Genomic DNA, 19,392 nt, shown 5'->3' on the forward strand with positions numbered 1-19,392 from the left:
TTCAGGATTTACCGAAACTGGAATTGAGCCATACATTGAGTTAGTATACAATACTCCGGGCTGGTTTAGAGGTTAGACAGCAGGATTTTTGTTTTGGAGGATATGGTTCAAATCCTGACAATGATCGATGGCTTTTAGTTTTGACGTAGTTGCTTTTCTTCAGGATTTACCGAAACTGGAATTGAGCCATACATTGAGTTAGTATACAATACTCCGGGCTGGTTTAGAGGTTAGACAGCAGGATTTTTGTTTTGGAGGATATGGTTCAAATCCTGACAATGATCGATGGCTTTTAGTTTTGACGTAGTTGCTTTTCTTCAGGATTTACCGAAACTGGAATTGAGCCATACATTGAGTTAGTATACAATACTCCGGGCTGGTTTAGAGGTTAGACAGCAGGATTTTTGTTTTGGAGGATATGGTTCAAATCCTGACAATGATCGATGGCTTTTAGTTTTGACGTAGTTGCTTTTCTTCAGGATTTACCAAAACTGGAATTGAGCCATACATTGAGTTAGTATACAATACTCCGGGCTGGTTTAGAGGTTAGACAGCAGGATTTTTGTTTTGGAGGATATGGTTCAAATCCTGAAAATGATCGATGGCTTTTAGTTTTGAGGTTCGGAACATAGCTTAACCTGTAGGTTCGACCTAGGAGGGGTCTCAGACGAGGAGACATTGCTCTGAATTGAAACACCCCCTCTGCTAAATCCATAGATTAAACGGAGTAAACACCCCACACAGGTTCTTCCATACTAATCAAACGTCAAAATTGATCACACTGTGGTTCAAAAACTCTAAAACGGAAACTTTGATCAATTGTTTTGCATGACATAATGTTAAGTCAATTCAAATAACGGCTCAAACGAAGTGAATGTATACATCAACGAATAATTTTTATAAGCAAAAACTACATCTTTTCACCGCAATCCGATATTATGTCACAACATTTCAACCGTGGTAATCCACAAAGAAAAAAACTCGTACTGGGAACACTTTCTTGGGTAATCCCTCAACCAGTATATCGGTTATCGCGATTACTTACAACAACCGATTACAGTTATCGGAATCTCCAATTACTTCAGCTCTTGTTATGACTATGTGCGGTAATCTTATCGAATATCCTAGTAATATCGTGATTACTAGGACTTTACGTAAGTATCGGAAGATATGAGTAATCGTTCTTTCGCTCATTATGATTACGTGTAATCCGGCGGGAAATCGTGTAAACTGGTTTGTATCGAACTATACCAATAACTAAGTCACTATTTGGGATGAGGATACCTCTTAGTACAAGCAAATTTGAATGAAAGAGTGTAAGATGGGCAAGATGACTTCTTTTAGTAGTTGTAATGACTATAAGATCTTTGACTATGGATCGTAGACATTAGTTCCTTTGTCAAAGTTGTAGCAAGTTAAAGAGTAAAAAGGGAAGTAGTAAAATTGAGTCTCGGACACTATACTGCTGTCAACTGGTTTCTGTTCAGGTCAAATTTGTGATGAGGCAAAAAAACAGAAATGAGGTTTCTGTTCAATTATCAACAACCAATTCTTCATCAATTTTTCGAGTCAGTAGCCCATTCCTTCCTCATGTATTACCGAGTTGCAAGCTATATGTGTCTTTGAGGATTTTAGAAATCTTGTGAGATTTGAAAATGGAGCAATGCTGGTTCGAAACTAATCAAATTATGGTGGATTGACGTGCAGAGCACAATGGTCCGAAAATACATCAATAGCACAACAACTAGGCATTGTTCCCCGGCAAGTAGCGGACCAGTGACTCAGCCCTGACGAGTTTCCTTGGTCCACAAGCAGGCCATTGCGGACGAGTCCCCGCATAAGGTAGCGGACACTACAGGCATAGCTGTGATGTGTGTGACTTTACCAGACTCGAGTAGACGGATACAATGCCTCACCCATACCTTTGGGAAAAGTCTACGAATCTCTGGAGCGAACAAAAGTCAGGGCTAAAATAAAACCCAGGCTTAACAGTTTTTTAATATGTCCTACCTTCACGAGTTTGGACTCTCGTCCCGGACCGTTTTAAACATTACAAGCTAGACCTAGAGCCGCGGCAATACCATTTAAATTTTTCAAAATCAATTGGCGATTAGCGGGATTTGAACCCAGGACTTCGTGGAACGAAGCCTCACGCTACACCACTAGACTCATCATTTTTCGCCAGAAACTGTCCATTAGGTGTTGTCTAGACCGGGGTTGGAGTTAACATTCAACATCATTACGTTTACATAATTTCGTTTAGATCTTACAAAAACTCAATGGAAGCTCTAAATTTGTTGAGGGCGTTTTTCGATTTATATAGCGAACTATTGGCTATGTTCGGGTTTAGAACTAAGTTGTAGCTAAATGATACTGAGGTAGATATTCCATTGTTGCATTGAATTTGCAGCCAATTTTGGAATAAAATTGAATGTACGAGCCACTCTCTGAATAAGACAGCAATTTTGGTGTAGAGAAATTTGATTACCGTCTCTTAGGATTTCAACTGTGAGATGACATGGTATAGTTCACAACCCAAATGAACAAGGCTAAAATATTTATAAGATGTTTGGGCTATTATCCTCAATAAGAGGGGCAACTTAACATGCAGAAGTTGAACCACTCTATAGGTGTCGGCGGTTCAATTTAGCTAACTAACAAGGGAGTGTGATTAATCTATGGTCCAAGTCCGAAAATATCCATTCCACTTATCTTCCATCCTCCATTCATCCTTCGTAGTTAATTATAATAAAACTCGCTCAGTTGCATCCACATTTAGAGTCTAACATATACAATTTGTCCTACTGCTATGACTACTTCCACATCCAACCAGCTCAAATCATATATCTCCGTAACGGATACGAACCATATTGTTCCCACTAATCCGACAAGCATCACACTGTCACACTCATTCCCCGTCAGATTGTTTCATCATCCATACAAGGCGACAGCAACAATCCAGCGATCACAGTTCTAGAGACTAGCCGACGCCCACCGCAGCCAAAAATGGGTCTCGTCTACGACCAGTTTGCAAAAGGACCGCAAATAATGAAGAAATACGTGCTGATTAATCACAAATCTGCCATTTAGGCGACAAGAAGGCCATTGTCGACGAGTGATTGCTCATTTTCTGACTCATGGGAGAACCTTGCGGTGAGGAATCAAAACCTGTTGTGGTAGGTTAGCTAACTTCAATTAAATGGGTCAGAATTGTAATCAAAGTGGTCAAATGCCATTGTATGTTATTGTATTATTATTATCATCATGGTGAGGACGCCACCTAGGTGCGTAGCTTTACCCAAATATGAGTGGAGGATGAGAGTAGAATGGTGTAAGATCTATGTAACTTTCTTACTGACTAAGATAAGCTTTTTCAGTCAGGATAATTTATCAAGTCCAATGATCTGGAACAGCTGGGTGCAGTTTCGAACCCAAAAAGCTACCGAATTTTCTGCGATAAATACTGTTCTATAGTGATAAGTTACTGGTGGTGATGATGGGATCAAAATCAACCTTTTGAGTTCCACATATTATGCAATGACCTCATCTACGCTGCAATATTCTAAAAGAGACAACACCGATTTTGCCTAACGGTCTTCAGCACTAAACACATTTTTGGACCCAAAACGAAGTGTATGTGTAGAAGCACAGAATAGGGATTCCTCTCAATCGACTCCTGTTTTTTAAGGGTGGTATTGTGCCATGGTTCTAAAATTTACCTTTTGCTGTGTTACTATGTGCCAGTTGTTCGTCCTTTGGGTTTGGATCCTAAATATTTAGATAAAAGAAGAGAGAATCTTTGAGTAGATCATATCCGACATGAAAACGTAGGTATAACACAACTGCACAAGACTTTAGTACAACATGTGATTTACAAGGTGATTCAAGAGGCTGCAACTGAAATAAAAATGTACAAACTCGTAGAATATGATTTATAGCAATTGTAAAACAGAAACTATCAGAACTGTTCAAACAAACCGGTTCCAGTAGTTGCTGCGTGAACGCCGCATAACGCGACGCATAAGTCAATGTAATGTTCAACTGTTGACCCTTCTAAGTAAGTTCCACGGCTGCATCTTGTCATCCTACTATCTTTACGACGTACGTGCATGCATTCAAGCTGCAGACTTAAATGTCCTACCAATACCCTTGGACACTAGTCTCTAGCACGGAATCGTTTTACACATAACAGTACTTTCAGCTAAGCCAAATAGGTCTTCGGCATTACTCTATCACGCTGTTAAACCTGCTGGCGGGAATTGAACCCAGAAACTCGGGGACCGAAGTCTGCGCTTAAATGCTACAAACTTCGCTCTCGGGACTCAAGACTAGGTGTATTTCATAACGTACTCGAAAGCTAACCTGTTTTTTTTTTGTCTGAAACTCAACTAAAATTGAATTATCGTTTTCAGGCTGAGGCTAGATATTGTAACATTTTTTCAGAACAATTGTAAGAGCAGATTACTTACCGATTGTGGTAGAGCCTTCGAATCCATATATAAATCTCAAAGTACCCATGACCTTTTGAGAAAACTACATGACACACCCCCATAAACCATATACTTAAATGTTTGTCATGACGGGAAACCTTGCGCAAAACTATCCATTAATTTATAAGTTGCCCTTTAAGGTCGTAATTCCTTTCATAAGGGAACTTTCCATATACCTAATGTTAAAAATACCCCAACTGTACTGTTCTTTCAAAAAGGTGTGATTATTTATATGTATAACTGTATTCTGTTTGTCGATTTCAGCTTAACTTAACCAATCAATAGTTTTATTAATACTTATGAAGTCAAACGGGGAAAAGCCCGTGGGTAACAGCTAGTTACCAATAATTGTTGAAATCAGTATTTATATGTCTATGGAAATCTCACATTTTTCCTACAGTTACCTAACAATGTACATGTTCTCTCACTGATTTGAGAAAGCAAAGTGGCCAATTCGCTCATCAGTGAGACAATGTTAACTTTGTCTCACTCTAATTACTTTGTCTCACTCCAGATTTGCAACGTGAAGGCACGAAATAGTGAGCCCGTAACATGCAGGCAACGTCGTATGCGTGCGAAATACGTTGGCAGCACTGGCTGTAAATCAGCTGGTCAGCTGTTGTACTGTTGTATTTGTCACTTCACATTAAATGTTAAGATCACTTCTGTGTAAAAATAGGTTATGTTTCTTCACCAATTTACATGTTTTATGGTAACTGTAGGAAAAGTATAATGTGCAACTCGAGTTCAAAGTACAATTGCCTCACTCGAGAAACCATTCCTCACTCGCCTACGGCTCGTGAGTAAGGATTTCTCTCGAGTGAGTCAATTGCTCACTTTTCTCACTAGTTGCACAAATAAGTATAGTAACTAGTTTCGGCGTTGATTTACTGCCATCTTCAGGGTTTACAATAAGGTTTATCGTAGTGTATGTACTGTGGTAACCTTGTCAAATCTCTCGAAGCTCGGCTCAAATCTCGCCGAGTTTTAATGTCTCAAACTTTGATGTGATTCTTAAACGTTTACACATCTGGTCTAGCTCATCGTGTGTGCTAACTGATGTGTTTCCGAAATGGCAGCCTTCAACAATAGACGAATGAGTAGAGGATGGATTTTACGCCAAAACCATTGTCAAGTGTAATTTTAAAAATCAAAACCAGGTATTTCCACAAATGTCAAGAGGATTTCAATCAAGGATTTCCTGGCTCACGACTATTAATTTCAATATTTTACACACTATCGATTTTGAAAACAAGTTCTTCCAAAACGGAAAACCAAGGCGATCTTCGACAACCCGATAAGAAGCACTAAGTTTGGCTATGGAATGTCAAGATTGATGGGTCCGAATTGTCAAAAACCTCTTTTCGACGTACCCAAAATACAATGTCCTAGGCCTACATCCACCGGACCTCCCTGGGCCACTAGGCCGCTGAGGGTTGACAGGTATGGTAGTGGTCGCAAGGTTACCTCAACCGGACAAAGGCTCCTTATACAGGACAGACCGGGAAATGATTCACCGTTCTGGCGTGTAAACTGTAGACAGGAGACTTTGATAACTGACAACTCCAGATAGTCCTTCGACAATCCTTCCGCGATCTCCATTTACGCACAAAATATGAACAAGGACTACTTCACGAAGATTTTATATTGCTTTTACGTGGCAAACTGGTAACCTCTCTTTCAACGTACAAGGAAAAGTTGGGAATTTACGTAAAAAAAACTTTAATGGATTTGACTCAACTAAATTATTTGAATAAGCTAGCAAGTGCTCAAATAGTTCTGAAAGTTAAGTGAAAAGTACACTTTCAACTCTTCAAACGAAGCCAGAGCACTATGATTGCACATATAGGATGCTATAGGTTATAGTCTATTTTTAACTTTTAAAACAAATCAAAACAAAAAGTTAATTAAACCAAATATCATGTATAATGCAGAAGAAATTGAACATAAACAAAGTACACAGTTTCTAGGTCTAATTGTGGACCAAAATTTAAACTGGGATGAACATGTTGATAAACTCCTTTCAAAATTATGTTCAGGACTATATTCACTCTCTAGAATGTCTTATTTTTGTAACCATAAAACATTAAAAAACATATATTATGCTAATGTCCATTCGCATTTATCCTATGGTTTGTGCCTTTATGGTTCAACTACAATAGCAAATTTGGATAGGATACTTAAACTTAAAATACCCTCGCCGCAGCAAACCTGCAGACTAAGCGAATTTCCATTAACCTGATTGGATTTACACTAAAATGCCTTCATAAAAATAGCACATTTATTTCCTATTTAAATAGAATTAGTTTAACGAGTACTTAGGTTTGCTGCAACAGGGAGGGTAACATTTTTTTTTTTATAAAATGATAATAGTTTAGTAAGAAATAAAAGTATTTTCCAAAATCTATCAAAATATGTTCATAAACAAGCAAACTACAACAGTTGACTTATTCTCCATAAGAATAACATGTGAATTTTAAAATTACAATTTTTTTGAATTTTCTCCGTAACAATTGGGCGCATAATAACGCTTCAATATACTATAAATTATTTGTTTTTTTAAGCTCTACAAAATGGTTTCATAAGAAATTGTGAAATTTTGTGTTTTTAGGGTCAAAAATGGGAAAAACCTATTTTTACCCCATAAAACCCCCCATAAACCCCCGTTCCCATAGTCCGATCATGCTGGTTCGCGAACTCATTCAAGTTTATCCCGCCTTACACCTTCAAACCAAATTTTATCAAAATCGGACAAAAATTACTCAAGTTATCGTGCGGATGGACACAAATATATATATATATATATATATATATATATATATATATATATATATATATATATAGATATATAAAAATTTGAACGAATGGTGTTTTTGGCCTCTGGGGACATCAAAATGAAAAAGTAAATCGGTCCCGGGCTTAGGTCTTACCATGAGACCTACGGTAATAGCTACTTCCCTATAGGGAAATTCGCTAAAAATAGCAATAAGAATAATTTTGAAATTAGAACACAACGAAACAACCAAAAACAAATTCAAAGAACTGAAAATTTTAACGGTATATGGCCAATTCATTTACGACACAATTATTCTAGCAAAAAACTGCTTGAGCACCTCTGAGACAAATTATCACCCATAGAACACTCGGCATAAAAAATTCCTTATTTCAAGTAAACACAAATTAAAATTCTATGAAAAAAACCATCCTATATAGGATTAAAATTTTTTAAGCATCTTCCTAATGAAATCAGAAATGAACAAAGCAGGAAGAATTTCATGAGAAAACTAAAACTTTATTTAGTAGAGAAAGCGTTATATTCCCTGGATGAGTATTTTTCCACCTCCCCTCTTAGCGTTAGTAATTAATTCAGTTTTGATTATTTTCATTTCCTGGTTCTTGGTTTTAATGTACATAATGATCCAAGATATGCAAATTTGTAAATTATTAATTTAAGATAGATTTAAGTTAGTTGACGCCATTCAATGTACAAAACTGTACTTTATGAATAAAGCATATTTGATTTGATTTGATTTGATTACCATATATCGCTTGTTTTCCAACCTACGATTTTGTGTATATTTGGCGTTAAAATGAGAAACGTTAAGTTGAAGAATACAGAGACAATCCAAGGGAACTGATGGGTTTCGCCGGTTGGGCTAAAATTTAACAACTTATATCCTCGCTAATTTCTAAGTACGTAGTTAGTAACATCTTTTAAAGAAGACAATGAGCTGGGCAGGTTCGTGCAGTATTCGTCTCTAAAAAAACCCCAATGCCTATCAAATGGTTTCATTAAGTTAGGAGACTGATTCATTCATCCATCTAAGTTGGTAATTATTTCCACTCCAAAATGATAAAAGTCGTGGAAGAAATAAGTACTAGAAGAATTGTTTCTAATCCAAAATTGGTTGTCGAATTCGTGCCAAAGGGAGCTACAACTATTTAACTACATACCCATTTATGTAATGTCGACGCTACTTGTGGTAAAGCGTGCGTTGGTGGGTGTTGTATGACAGCCGAGAACAGCTGTTCATGATGGATGATAAGTCACGTATCAGCTGATAGCGCCAAATGTGTCACACGCCTCTCATGCTGATTATTGGAAACTTTCCTCGCGATTAAAGAGCTTATTTCACTATCAGATTGAGAGCGAGAGCCGGCTACATGGCCATTCTCTCGAGGCTGCATTGATTTGTTCAGCCAGCAATATACCTACACCACCACGCACGATACGATAAGATATTTCTGCCAATCTGCCCTTGCTCGCTAGTAGGCTAGGAGCTTGAGAGCTGAGAAAACTCAATGCAGCTGGGTAGGTTATAGTGCTTGACGAATGCAAAAGATCAACGGTTCAATCTTGAATCAAGAGGTTTTGGTGGTCCCAAACTGGAACCAGTTGTCCCTAGGCCTCTGGTAAATTTTCTTGGCTAAAGAGGTACAATATGCGTGCTTGATCTGAAAATTCAAACTCGCTGAAGATATAAACTCATTCAAAAACTCCATAAACCAAAGAACCTGCAACTCTTTCTATTCTGTTCAAATTCAGCAACTTCATCGCGGCGCAGTTTGGCCTGTGACCCGTAGGTCAGACTACCAGGTATTGCGCCGGAACGACTTGTTTATCACCCACGACACCAGTTAAGTCTAAAGTGCTACGTGTCTGATAACAGCACATAACTGTCTACCAGGTTACCCTTGCTGTAGCGCCGCCTTGTACACATGATGTATGTGTATGGATAAGATTAGATTTGAGCTTGGGCGAAACCTTAGCCTTGAGCTTTTGAGGGTCTCTCGTGTTTTCATAGCACAGTACACACTTGACAAATGTTTATTTGCTAAACAAAGCATTTTATAAGCAGTTAGCAGGAGAATAAGTAAGACAAGTGAACTTCGATTCCAACACGTATGCTAGTGGAACACCATGAAAAATTATTGGTCCCAAAACATACCCTTGAGAAATGCCATGAAAAATCCTCGTTTACATAACAAACAATTGACAGAATCAAGAGAAACATCAACGAATCTTATCGATCAAGAAACAGATATTTGTAGAAAGCTACCATGAAAATCACAAATCCATAGGGAACCTCAAGCAAAGTTAATCAGTACTAGAACCTCCTTGAGAAACACGAATAGAAAACTAGTCCCCCAGTCCAAAACCGACCCTTGATTAACAACCACCATGAAAAGTCATTAGTCCCTAAATAAACCCTTGCCTAAATCAATAAAACATCCCCAGAACGTAGCCTTGAGGATGAAAAATATTGGTCAAGACCGGAACCTTGAAGACTACCAGGAATCCTCTTCAGCACGACGGCATTTAGCGCCTCCTGTCGTGACCGCACATCGCGTACCCTCACACCCGGGTGCAGGGTGTGTCCAAGTGTGTCAGGGCTCAGCCCACATGAGGCCCACGGAGGCGGCCCACGCCGGGGGACGGGGAGGTCGTCGTCATTGCACAAATCACACTACCATGTAGACTGCAGAGTGTGGGACTGTGTGGGTCGTGCAATTACAACTATTAATGACGATCGATTCATCGTCAAGTGCCACTGATGACCGCCTCCGTGAACGACTCAATAGTCATCAACACCAGTCTGTGGCGGGTGTAAATGTTTTGACGAGATCTGACAGTGTTGTTTATTCGAGTGCAGTGCCAAGAGGAATGCGTTTTGAATAGTTTAAAAGGAAGAAATGGTTCAACGTAGTTGAGTTTTAATTAATTTCTGAGGCAATTTTTATTTCCGTCCCAAAAATAAAGCGAGTTCGGGTTAGCGATGCAGTTGAACCCAGACTTTAAAACAGGCTGTCGTACGAAAATCGTCAATTTTAGATGATAAATTTATATGCACCACTACCAAACAAAAGTAATTGCTTTTTACTTTAACTCCTCTCGTACGTTTACCATAATAAACATCATCCTTAGCATAAACAAACAAAAAAATTTACTAAACAATGCAAGGAATCGTAACTCATGCTAGGCAATCTTGACCAGCCCAAGCAAAAAAATTCAATTGTACACAAGAACCCCAAATGGCACAAATGTATTTCACGGGAATCCAACTCAAATAACGTGCAAGCAAAACATTAACCAACAAATGGATTTTATGATTGCACTCTGAAAGAACTTAAGATGAAGGATGTATGACAAAACGTCAAAGCTTACCTTCTTGAGATGTTTGTTGACCCATTTCGTGAAAGTTTTCTTCTGGATGGCATCTCGTTCATCTGGACAAACAAAAGTCATTAGTCACACTGTAAGGCAAAACGTAAGCTAAAATATTTATCAAATATTCATACAGTAGAATCTTGATAGCTAGTATCTCATGGAGACGATCAAATAAGGTTGACACATGTAATTGGGTAGCATATCATGGGTATTTTAAAATGATACTTGTTATCGAGGATCTTCTTATTGTAGGTTCACTGTACTACCTAATTTAGGAGTACAACAAACTATAACGTGAAGTGTAATGAATTTGATCAGATTTTTCCCTTGCTTACTTGTCGTGTCTTTCAAACCCCCTGTATTTTAAAGCTGAATAATTGCAAACCAATCCCAGTAAATATCCTGTCATGTCAATATCCTCATAAATACACTACAAGTCTCAATACGTGTCACCACCTAATCGATCACTGCATATGCAGACCAGTTTGTGACGTATAGCTGCGTGTGGGCGTGTAGGCGTGTGGCTAGGACGTGTATTAATATTCCCAGCCTGACGTGTGCTGCGCTAACGTGTCTGCGCTGATTGTACATGTTGTCGATCAAAACACCTGTTGGCTTGTCACTTGCGGTGAAAATGGCTAGTTTGCGGTTTCTAGCCTGTCACTTGCGGTGAAATGGCTATAATAGTTACGGTGTTAAATGTATAAGGTTTCGTGTTGAAGTGGTTGAGTTTATGTAGTCAATGCAGGTAAAAATTTGTGTGTTAATTACTCTCGTAAATAATTATTTTTAAAATACGAAACATGTAGTGCAGGTTAATTTGTATGGGTAATCCAGTGGTATGTGCTCACCTACAAATCTTAAAGTTTCTGGTTCAAACCCAAACGATCCCAAGAAATACGCGTAAAAACTTATATTCTGTTCGCTTTACCAAACAATAGACAAACATTAGATTTCGTTTTACGAAATTTATTGGAATTGTTTTGATCAGCGTTGCAACAGTGTAAAATTAAAATTAAAGCATCAAAAGTACAGGAGAAAATTGAATTTCGACCGCACCACACTCCTCCAAGCGAAGTGCCTTATTCAACGTTGTTTTGTTTCAATGAAAAATAGCTGGTCCAATATGGGTTGTCTACTGCAGGACCCACAAGTCAACAGTGCAGCTCTACTACGACGCCTGCGCAGTGTCGCTGGATCAGAGCGCAGGCGCTGTACAGTGAACAATGGCGACTTTCTCCTGTTAATTCGTTCCCGCGCGAGCTTTTACTCGGATATACGGGCTAATTGATGCTCAAACACGACGTCGTTTGTTCTGTTTACAGAGATTTTAAGGAGAAAGAAAACAGCTATGTTACAAGCTGTATTCATCAGAGCATTTCATAGACTATAGAAACTGTGGATTTCTCATAATGGACGAAGTATAGAAGTATACCCGTATAAGTTTTGTATGACTGGTTACGTTTAGTGCTCTGATGACATATTTCAACTAAGTAAATTTATAGTGTGCAAGTTGCGCTTTAGTCCGCTTAAAACCAAGGACAAGCAATCGCGAACAAAAGATAATTTTAGTTGGTTGAAATAGTACGTGAAATAAACAATGACGAGAAATAAAAAGTAAACGTATACACTTAGTACGTCCAAATTTCAAATCTTATTCATAGTGTGAATCGGAGATAGATTTGTCCTCTCAATAATTTCAATGATATTTTCTATTTCTAAAAAGATTCTAAATATCAAAACACATTTTTAACTGAAGATATACTGTCTCAATTAGTGGATATTAAGTTGAAAATAAAAAGTGAGATTAGAAGTGAGATGACCTGTATGACCTGGTTATTAAAATTCGCCATTATTAATTGCAAGCCCGATGATCAAGTACAATTGTACATCAAATTATCTCAAATCTACAGTACCAACTTCTCTGGATCAAACCAGCGACATATTCATCACTTGTAAGCACCTCTCAACTACCTAGCTACACATTTTACTGTGAGATATACACAAAATCTTTTCCTTCTCTGACATTATGATAATTTAGAAAATTCCCTCCATTTCTATTTCTAGCAGCGGGATAGGCTTCACCACGCAAGATCTAACGAAGTCGAGCTACGGGGACAGGAGGACAAGGACGCTATAAATCCTGGTGGTTTGTTAAATTTAATAAATCACTCTGCTACACACACGCGCTTGCATCGTATGCAGTATGCAGCCTACATTCTGCATAACACACGGCTGGACTAGACCCAAGAGTAGACCTACTTGCCATTGAAACATTTCGTACACGTTAATGGTGAAACTACTTTGTCGGGTTTAACTTTTATAAAACTTATAATATAACTTCGATTAGTGCAAGTGGTCTTTATTTTTTCCTTCGTCATTCTTCGACAATAAGAATGGTGTAAACAAAAAGGAGCTCTGCATTAACTGGACAGATTTAACCATATAGGCTCCAGCTGATTTCGTAAGTTTGATCAATTGGGTGTATGTTTACTGTTTAGTCTATGATTATATGTAACACTGAAATCGACACTTGTACAATGAACCAATCGTGAGCTTGTGTAATCCTTATGCGTTGTGATATTTACTGTCCAAATAAAAACTTACACCAAATTAAAACAAAAATCTACAATGATGCAAAAATAGTGCGGACTAACTGTAGTATCCAAGTAGATTAACAAATACAGTACGTAAAAATACACTTGTACAATTAATTACGCTCTTCTTCATCCTAATATTCGTTACAAACTCTAACAATTTGGTACAAAGAGAGCTATTTTAACCACATTATTTTACCTTCCTCATTCTAGAGTTTCAAAATAATAAAACGCTCACTGTATAATTCACCCAAAAATAGGAGAATAACACGCAGCTTTCATCATTCAAGAGTAATCGACAAAGCATAAAACAAGCATCCGATTAAGCAGTATCGAAAGTTTATGACAGTTATAACTACTTCGATTATGACTCATCTATCGTGATGTTAGATGTTACCTCGCTCAAAGGTCGTTGAGAAGGCGCGGTCCGTTACAAGGGTAACTAGACAACTAGATACAACTGATCGATGATCTATTCGACAGTGATGAGAGCTATCGACTTGTTACTATCGACTAATTAATCGATATCAGTCGATAGTAACAATAATTGATTACTACTATGTTATACGTCAGATCAACCCGACAATGTTGAGCGCTATCGCCTACTTGTTACTATCGACTAATTAATCGATATAAATAACCGAACAATTATTGATTGTACTATAACGATATACCTTGGTCAATCAATTAGTTGTTTGCGCTATCGAATACTTATAAATCAACTAATAAGTCGTTAGACATAATTAATAATCATGAAAAATTATATATACATGAGTTTCGTGAGGAAAGAGAAAATTAAGTTCATTTGAAGCGGTAACGTAATAAATTCGTTCAAATGATATCGTTTAATATTCGAATCAGTGGATGGTTTGGATTATAGTCGTCAAATTTCTTTTCGCAATAAAATCAACAAATGTTTTATCAGTCGACGATTGTGAGTTTCGTAGGGAAAGAGAAAATTAAGTTCATTTGAAGCGGTAACGTAATAAATTCGTTCAAATGATATCGTTTAATATTCGAATCAGTGGATGGTTTGGATTATAGTCGTCAAATTTCTTTTCGCAATAAAATCAACAAATGTTTTATCAGTCGACGATTGTAGCTTAGTAACTGACTTGGTAAATTAATTAGACGATGGTTTTGATTCGTCGACTAGTATCTCTCAATAAGTGATTGTTCGACTAATCGACTACTTTCATTCGACTACGCACATCACTATCCTATCCTATATGGATGCACTCTTGTACGGAGAGCCACAAGGCAGCTATGTAGGCGCACCACTATTCCCATTACAGTGCCGAGGTGTACATAAACACGGAGTTTCCCAATCGGGCGGTTGCAGCGTCATTCTATTGTTTGGTTGCAACGGAATAATTACAATTAAACAACACTAAAGGTCAACTGTTGCAACTAAAATACGCAGTGTTGCTTCTGTAAATGGGAATAATTTATTATGTGTATTTAAACTTAATCGTACAACATTTTGATTTCCATTATGAACCTAAAGATTTCCTTTTTAAGAAATCATCCAACTAGTTTTTGGTTTGCTTTCCAGGGTAAGAGATAGAAATTCGAAATAAAAACGACTGAAGTAGAACAATCATTGACTATTTATGAAAACAGTAGAAAAATTACTACGACGACCAGTCGACCAAAAGTTTTTCAAGGTCTAATTGTCCCTTATGATTTGAAACAGCTTTATTTAATTTGATTTTATAAGCTATGAAAAAATGCAAAGTAAAAAAATGTATGATCAAACATTACAGATTTTGAGACTTTTACATTCCAAATTTCCTATTATTTATAAGGAAAAATACCGATTAATTAATCCCATGAGGTTAGCTGGGTAACTTTGCATTGGAATTCCCCCGTGGATTTTACATTACGGTGTGGATAAGGAAACGGCTCAAACCCTGGTCTTGTTAATAACTTGCGTTCATCTTTTGTTAGTGCAAGAACAGATCTTGATCAGAATCAAAACCAAAAATCTTTAAATTAGGAGGTGAACAATGCTAACTTGGACACCAGACGATTATTTATGTGAAATCTTAACAATCTACTAATTTTATCTTCTATATTCTTCTAAAATAGTTTTAACACCTAGTACAACAAACACAGTTAAATGATGACGTCACATCCGTGGTAAATTATGGAAAATCGTCCGGAATGTATATCTATCAAGATCAAACTAACCTTCAAATTCCTTCAAATTTGAGAGCTGAAACCACCCGACTACCCTCACAATTTAACGTAACATGAACAACCTTTTTATTTACAACCCTGAACAGTTATAACAGTTAATAAAACATCATCGAACTGCTGACATCACATCCTTGAGAGGTGGATGCGATGGTCGTGTGGTCGTGGGTGGGCGCAGCGCATCTTCGCGGAATGTGATCCTGTGATTACAAGGTTACCGCTAAATTGTAGACTTTGCCAACACACTGAGGGAGCAACCGAAGGTCATCGGCAGCTCCGAGGAACAAAAGCGAGGTGATAGTAGCAAATCGATTTTACAGAACGGATTTTTAGTTCAAAAACCGGTCACTATCTTATCTTTGCGGTCAACAGTGGTTTGACAAATTTGACCCATAACTATCGTAACTGTAATTTACTTTATTTAGAGACAGAAAGGTAAGTTACAGAGGAAACATTATGGTACACTGAATTGGTGTCTAGCACTGGTGCTGGTGTCTAGGGTAAAGTCCAACACCGCCCACTCGCACTCGTGTACAACATCACAGTGGAGGAAGACACTTTGCCCTGTGCGATAGGAATTTCCACACAGAGCTCGTCACAAGTATATTTCCGAAACAACTAGAGCTGAAAGCACATAAGCAAGTTTACTCTGTACCTTAATTTTCTATTATTTAGATCACCACACAGCAGATCAGTATTTAATTGCGACGGGCAGTCGAGGTAAAAAATTAAATGACAAACAGTTTGTAACTAGAACTGGGATTAAGCTTGTTTAAAATACAAAATCCGTCATAAGACTTAAAGGAGATAAAGAGAGCACACTAACCCACTAGTAGAGCCAAGAAGGGCACTAGCTGCATTTAATACGCGTAACATATTTAGGAGGCTAAATGATGTGAAAAAATACAATCGTTCATTTCTTTTAATCGTTTTATTTATGGCACGACTAATTTTTTACTTGGTTTCCGAATTGTTACATGAGTTAAGCCTCATTTCTATATAATGTATGTGATATAATATAAACACAACAAAGAATGTAAGGGTGGGGCCGTTAATAGCTGTTCGTAGGCTTCTGATCGCTTAAGGGCTTGGTTAAAGAGGTAGCAAGATTACGCCTTTTTTATTTCAATCAGAAAACCGACAAGAGAAAATTAAGCAGGCTCCTACGATAATAAGCTGATTTAAATATTTAATTTAAATATCCTTTTGCTCTTATTTGAAGGCACGTTCGTTTAATTAACCCAAGATTGGCAGACCTTGAAAACTTTGATAGCCTGAAGTCATCATCAAGTTGCTATTTGTTAACACCTTGCTTCTGGCGACATAAGAAAAAGAGGTGGTAACATTATACTGTACGTCACAATATACCGGACAGGAGTATTTGGCTGCTGATGGTTTCTAAAAAAGTTTAATAGCTTAAGAAGCTGGGAGTGTTATTCAAAATTACGAATTGTTTCTAAAACATGAGTTTTTAGATGCTGGTTCAAAATACCGGTACAGTACGGTTTTAAATTAAAAATTAGATACAACTTGGCCCGATTCATGCTTTTTTACCAGAGATATCTTGATCACACCTTTCCTTATGGGCTAGGCTGTTGAGTGTTGAATCATTACGTCGTGATTAAGATTACAGAACCGATTTGTAACAATACTGGTTATTCTATAAGTTGTGAATTCTGTATTGAAATGGATGGTATTATTGTCAAGAGATGTTGAACACCAAGTGATTAGAGTGAGTATTTTAAGTCAAAAGTCTCGGGTTCAAACACCAAAAATCACAAATAAAATGAATTAAATAATTCCGTAAACCAGCATTTCGAAATCCACCTAAAATTAATTTTCCACATAATTGTAGATCTCTTGGGTGTAGAGAACACTCTCCGTATTGGAGAGCTCTCCATTTGTTTTATCCCACCCTATACCAGGCGACACATCGTAGAACAACAAATAAAAACTCGTACAAAAACTATCAGTTCTCCTACATCCCACCAAACACTCACCGAAAAAGGAGCAGTCCAAAGAAAGACCCCTGAGGTATACCAAACGGAGAAACACGCAATTAGCACATTTCCGACACTAATGACCAATCCCGGTGACCGCGGGGTGAGAAGATCTGGGGCAATTTGCACGTGCGGCATCAGCTGATTTGCATCTGCGATAGTCGTCTGCTAATTGGCGAATCAGCTGATTGGCGCAGCGGGATAGAGACGTAGCGATGAGTGGTAATAGTCGGCATTCAGAGGCCGAACAGGCAATACAGAACCTACAGCCTCATGCAGTCGTGATCCGTGAGAAGTGGGCAAATTGCAGACTATGTTTTGGGGAAAGCAACAGCGTTTGTATCGATGGATATCGGTCGTGATGGTGATTCCATCTTAGCACAGCCGTTCTTGAGATATTTCTTTGCTACATCTTTAAATAAAATGTAAAGCTCAACCAAAAGAAATACTTCAAAATGAAATTGAAAAGCTCGGCAGTCGACATTTCTTAACAATTCACCCTTTGCACATCTTTGGAAAAGGCCAAGAGCTACTAAAATAAACAAAGACACATTTAAGGAAGACTCGACATTTTAGGACGTCAGAAGTTGATTCCTGTAGGCCTTCTCGGGGAAAACAATACATGGCCAAATCAATTGATATTCGAAGGATTCCTTACATTCCGTTCATGAATGACTTTAAGATAATTCAAAAGAATTGCATTACCACGGATTTTATTTAATAGGATAGAAGCGTCAAAAAGTGACTGGTTTAAGTTGTTTTGACCGGCGATCTTTTACAACTCTGTATGATCAAACTACTTTAACATTTGCTAAATAAAAACCAAGATCGATGTCAAGAAACAAGTTGCAAAGATATACAAGGATTGCGTCTCATCCCTTCTTATAACATAACAAATTAACGATCACAAAGTAATTGTAACTTAAAATTTTCGAGGGGTGGATTAATAACCTATCTTGAAAATTTAAACACTTTCATATCAATTCTAGGATGAATCGCTTCACGACGTTGAGAAGGAGAACGTTTGAAATCCACTGAAACCAAGTACTTATGTCAACGTGCAACCAATAAATACACTAACCACACTAAATCAAAGTGCAACATTAACATTGGAAACTGGAGGAAATAACGATTCCACAGGACTGGAATATCGATAACTATCTAGTCTGTCACAGTCGTCATAGTAACAAGCAGTTGTCCCAACATATCCGCTATAACGACCGTTATTGCGTCACTGACGTCTTCCGCTATGGTAATCTGGCCGTTCAGTTCACATAGGAAAAGTGTGAGACTAGGGTTCACTGATCTTTGCTGAGCAGTGCAAACAGACTGGCCTGACATGAGTTGGGCTATACTGTACAGCTGGGTGGTTATGGCGCTCACCTGACAGCCAGAAGGTTGCCGGTTCGATCCTGAGAAGACGAAAACCTTTTGATTGTTTGGATCTGGACTAATTTGTCCTAAAGCGTTGGGAATTAATATATTATCCTGGCTAAAGAAACAAGTAGTCTTGAGAAATTAGGAAACTTGTGCTAATTCTATAAATAAATAAAACCGAGAAGAGTTACGTGTTTCGTGCAAAGCTTTTTGACAGTGTATGCTACTTTTAGACACTACCCAATGACAAACTGTATATGGGCCAAACATCTGCCAAAATCTGATTGGAAATGAGCATTTAAACTACAGTACTGTACTTAGGTTCCCAGGCTATTATTTTGTATTTACTCCATCTATAGCTTTATCTTCAATAGACCCACAAGAATGACAAATTTTGTAAGGGTTTGATCTCACATTTAGGGTACTAATAATTTCACATTTCTAATCCTGAATCAAAATAGTTTTGGGCCAATCGTAGTTCCTGACGATAGAAAAGGGGTACTCAAAGAACCTGAGGAAGCTTGATTCAATTGATAATCAACCAAATCATTGCATTCTAG

The 19,392-nt window shown here is 37.7% G+C and overlaps 1 protein-coding gene across 1 annotated transcript in view; it reads right to left on the minus strand.

Annotated features, from left to right (window-relative positions):
• The window catches only part of LOC128995403 (dystonin-like), a 204,773-nt gene that overhangs the window by 161,397 nt on the left and 23,984 nt on the right, over window positions 1-19,392 (minus strand). The window contains exon 2 of the mRNA XM_054420412.1: window positions 10,657-10,718. Within this exon, the coding sequence (XP_054276387.1) occupies window positions 10,657-10,718 (62 nt within the window). The remainder of the gene's footprint in view (window positions 1-10,656; window positions 10,719-19,392) is intronic.

Source organism: Macrosteles quadrilineatus, unplaced genomic scaffold (genome assembly GCF_028750875.1).
Source record: "Macrosteles quadrilineatus isolate MER2022 unplaced genomic scaffold, UCM_ALF_1.0 Scaffold_5__1_contigs__length_97177068, whole genome shotgun sequence".
NCBI lineage: Eukaryota > Metazoa > Arthropoda > Insecta > Hemiptera > Cicadellidae > Macrosteles > Macrosteles quadrilineatus.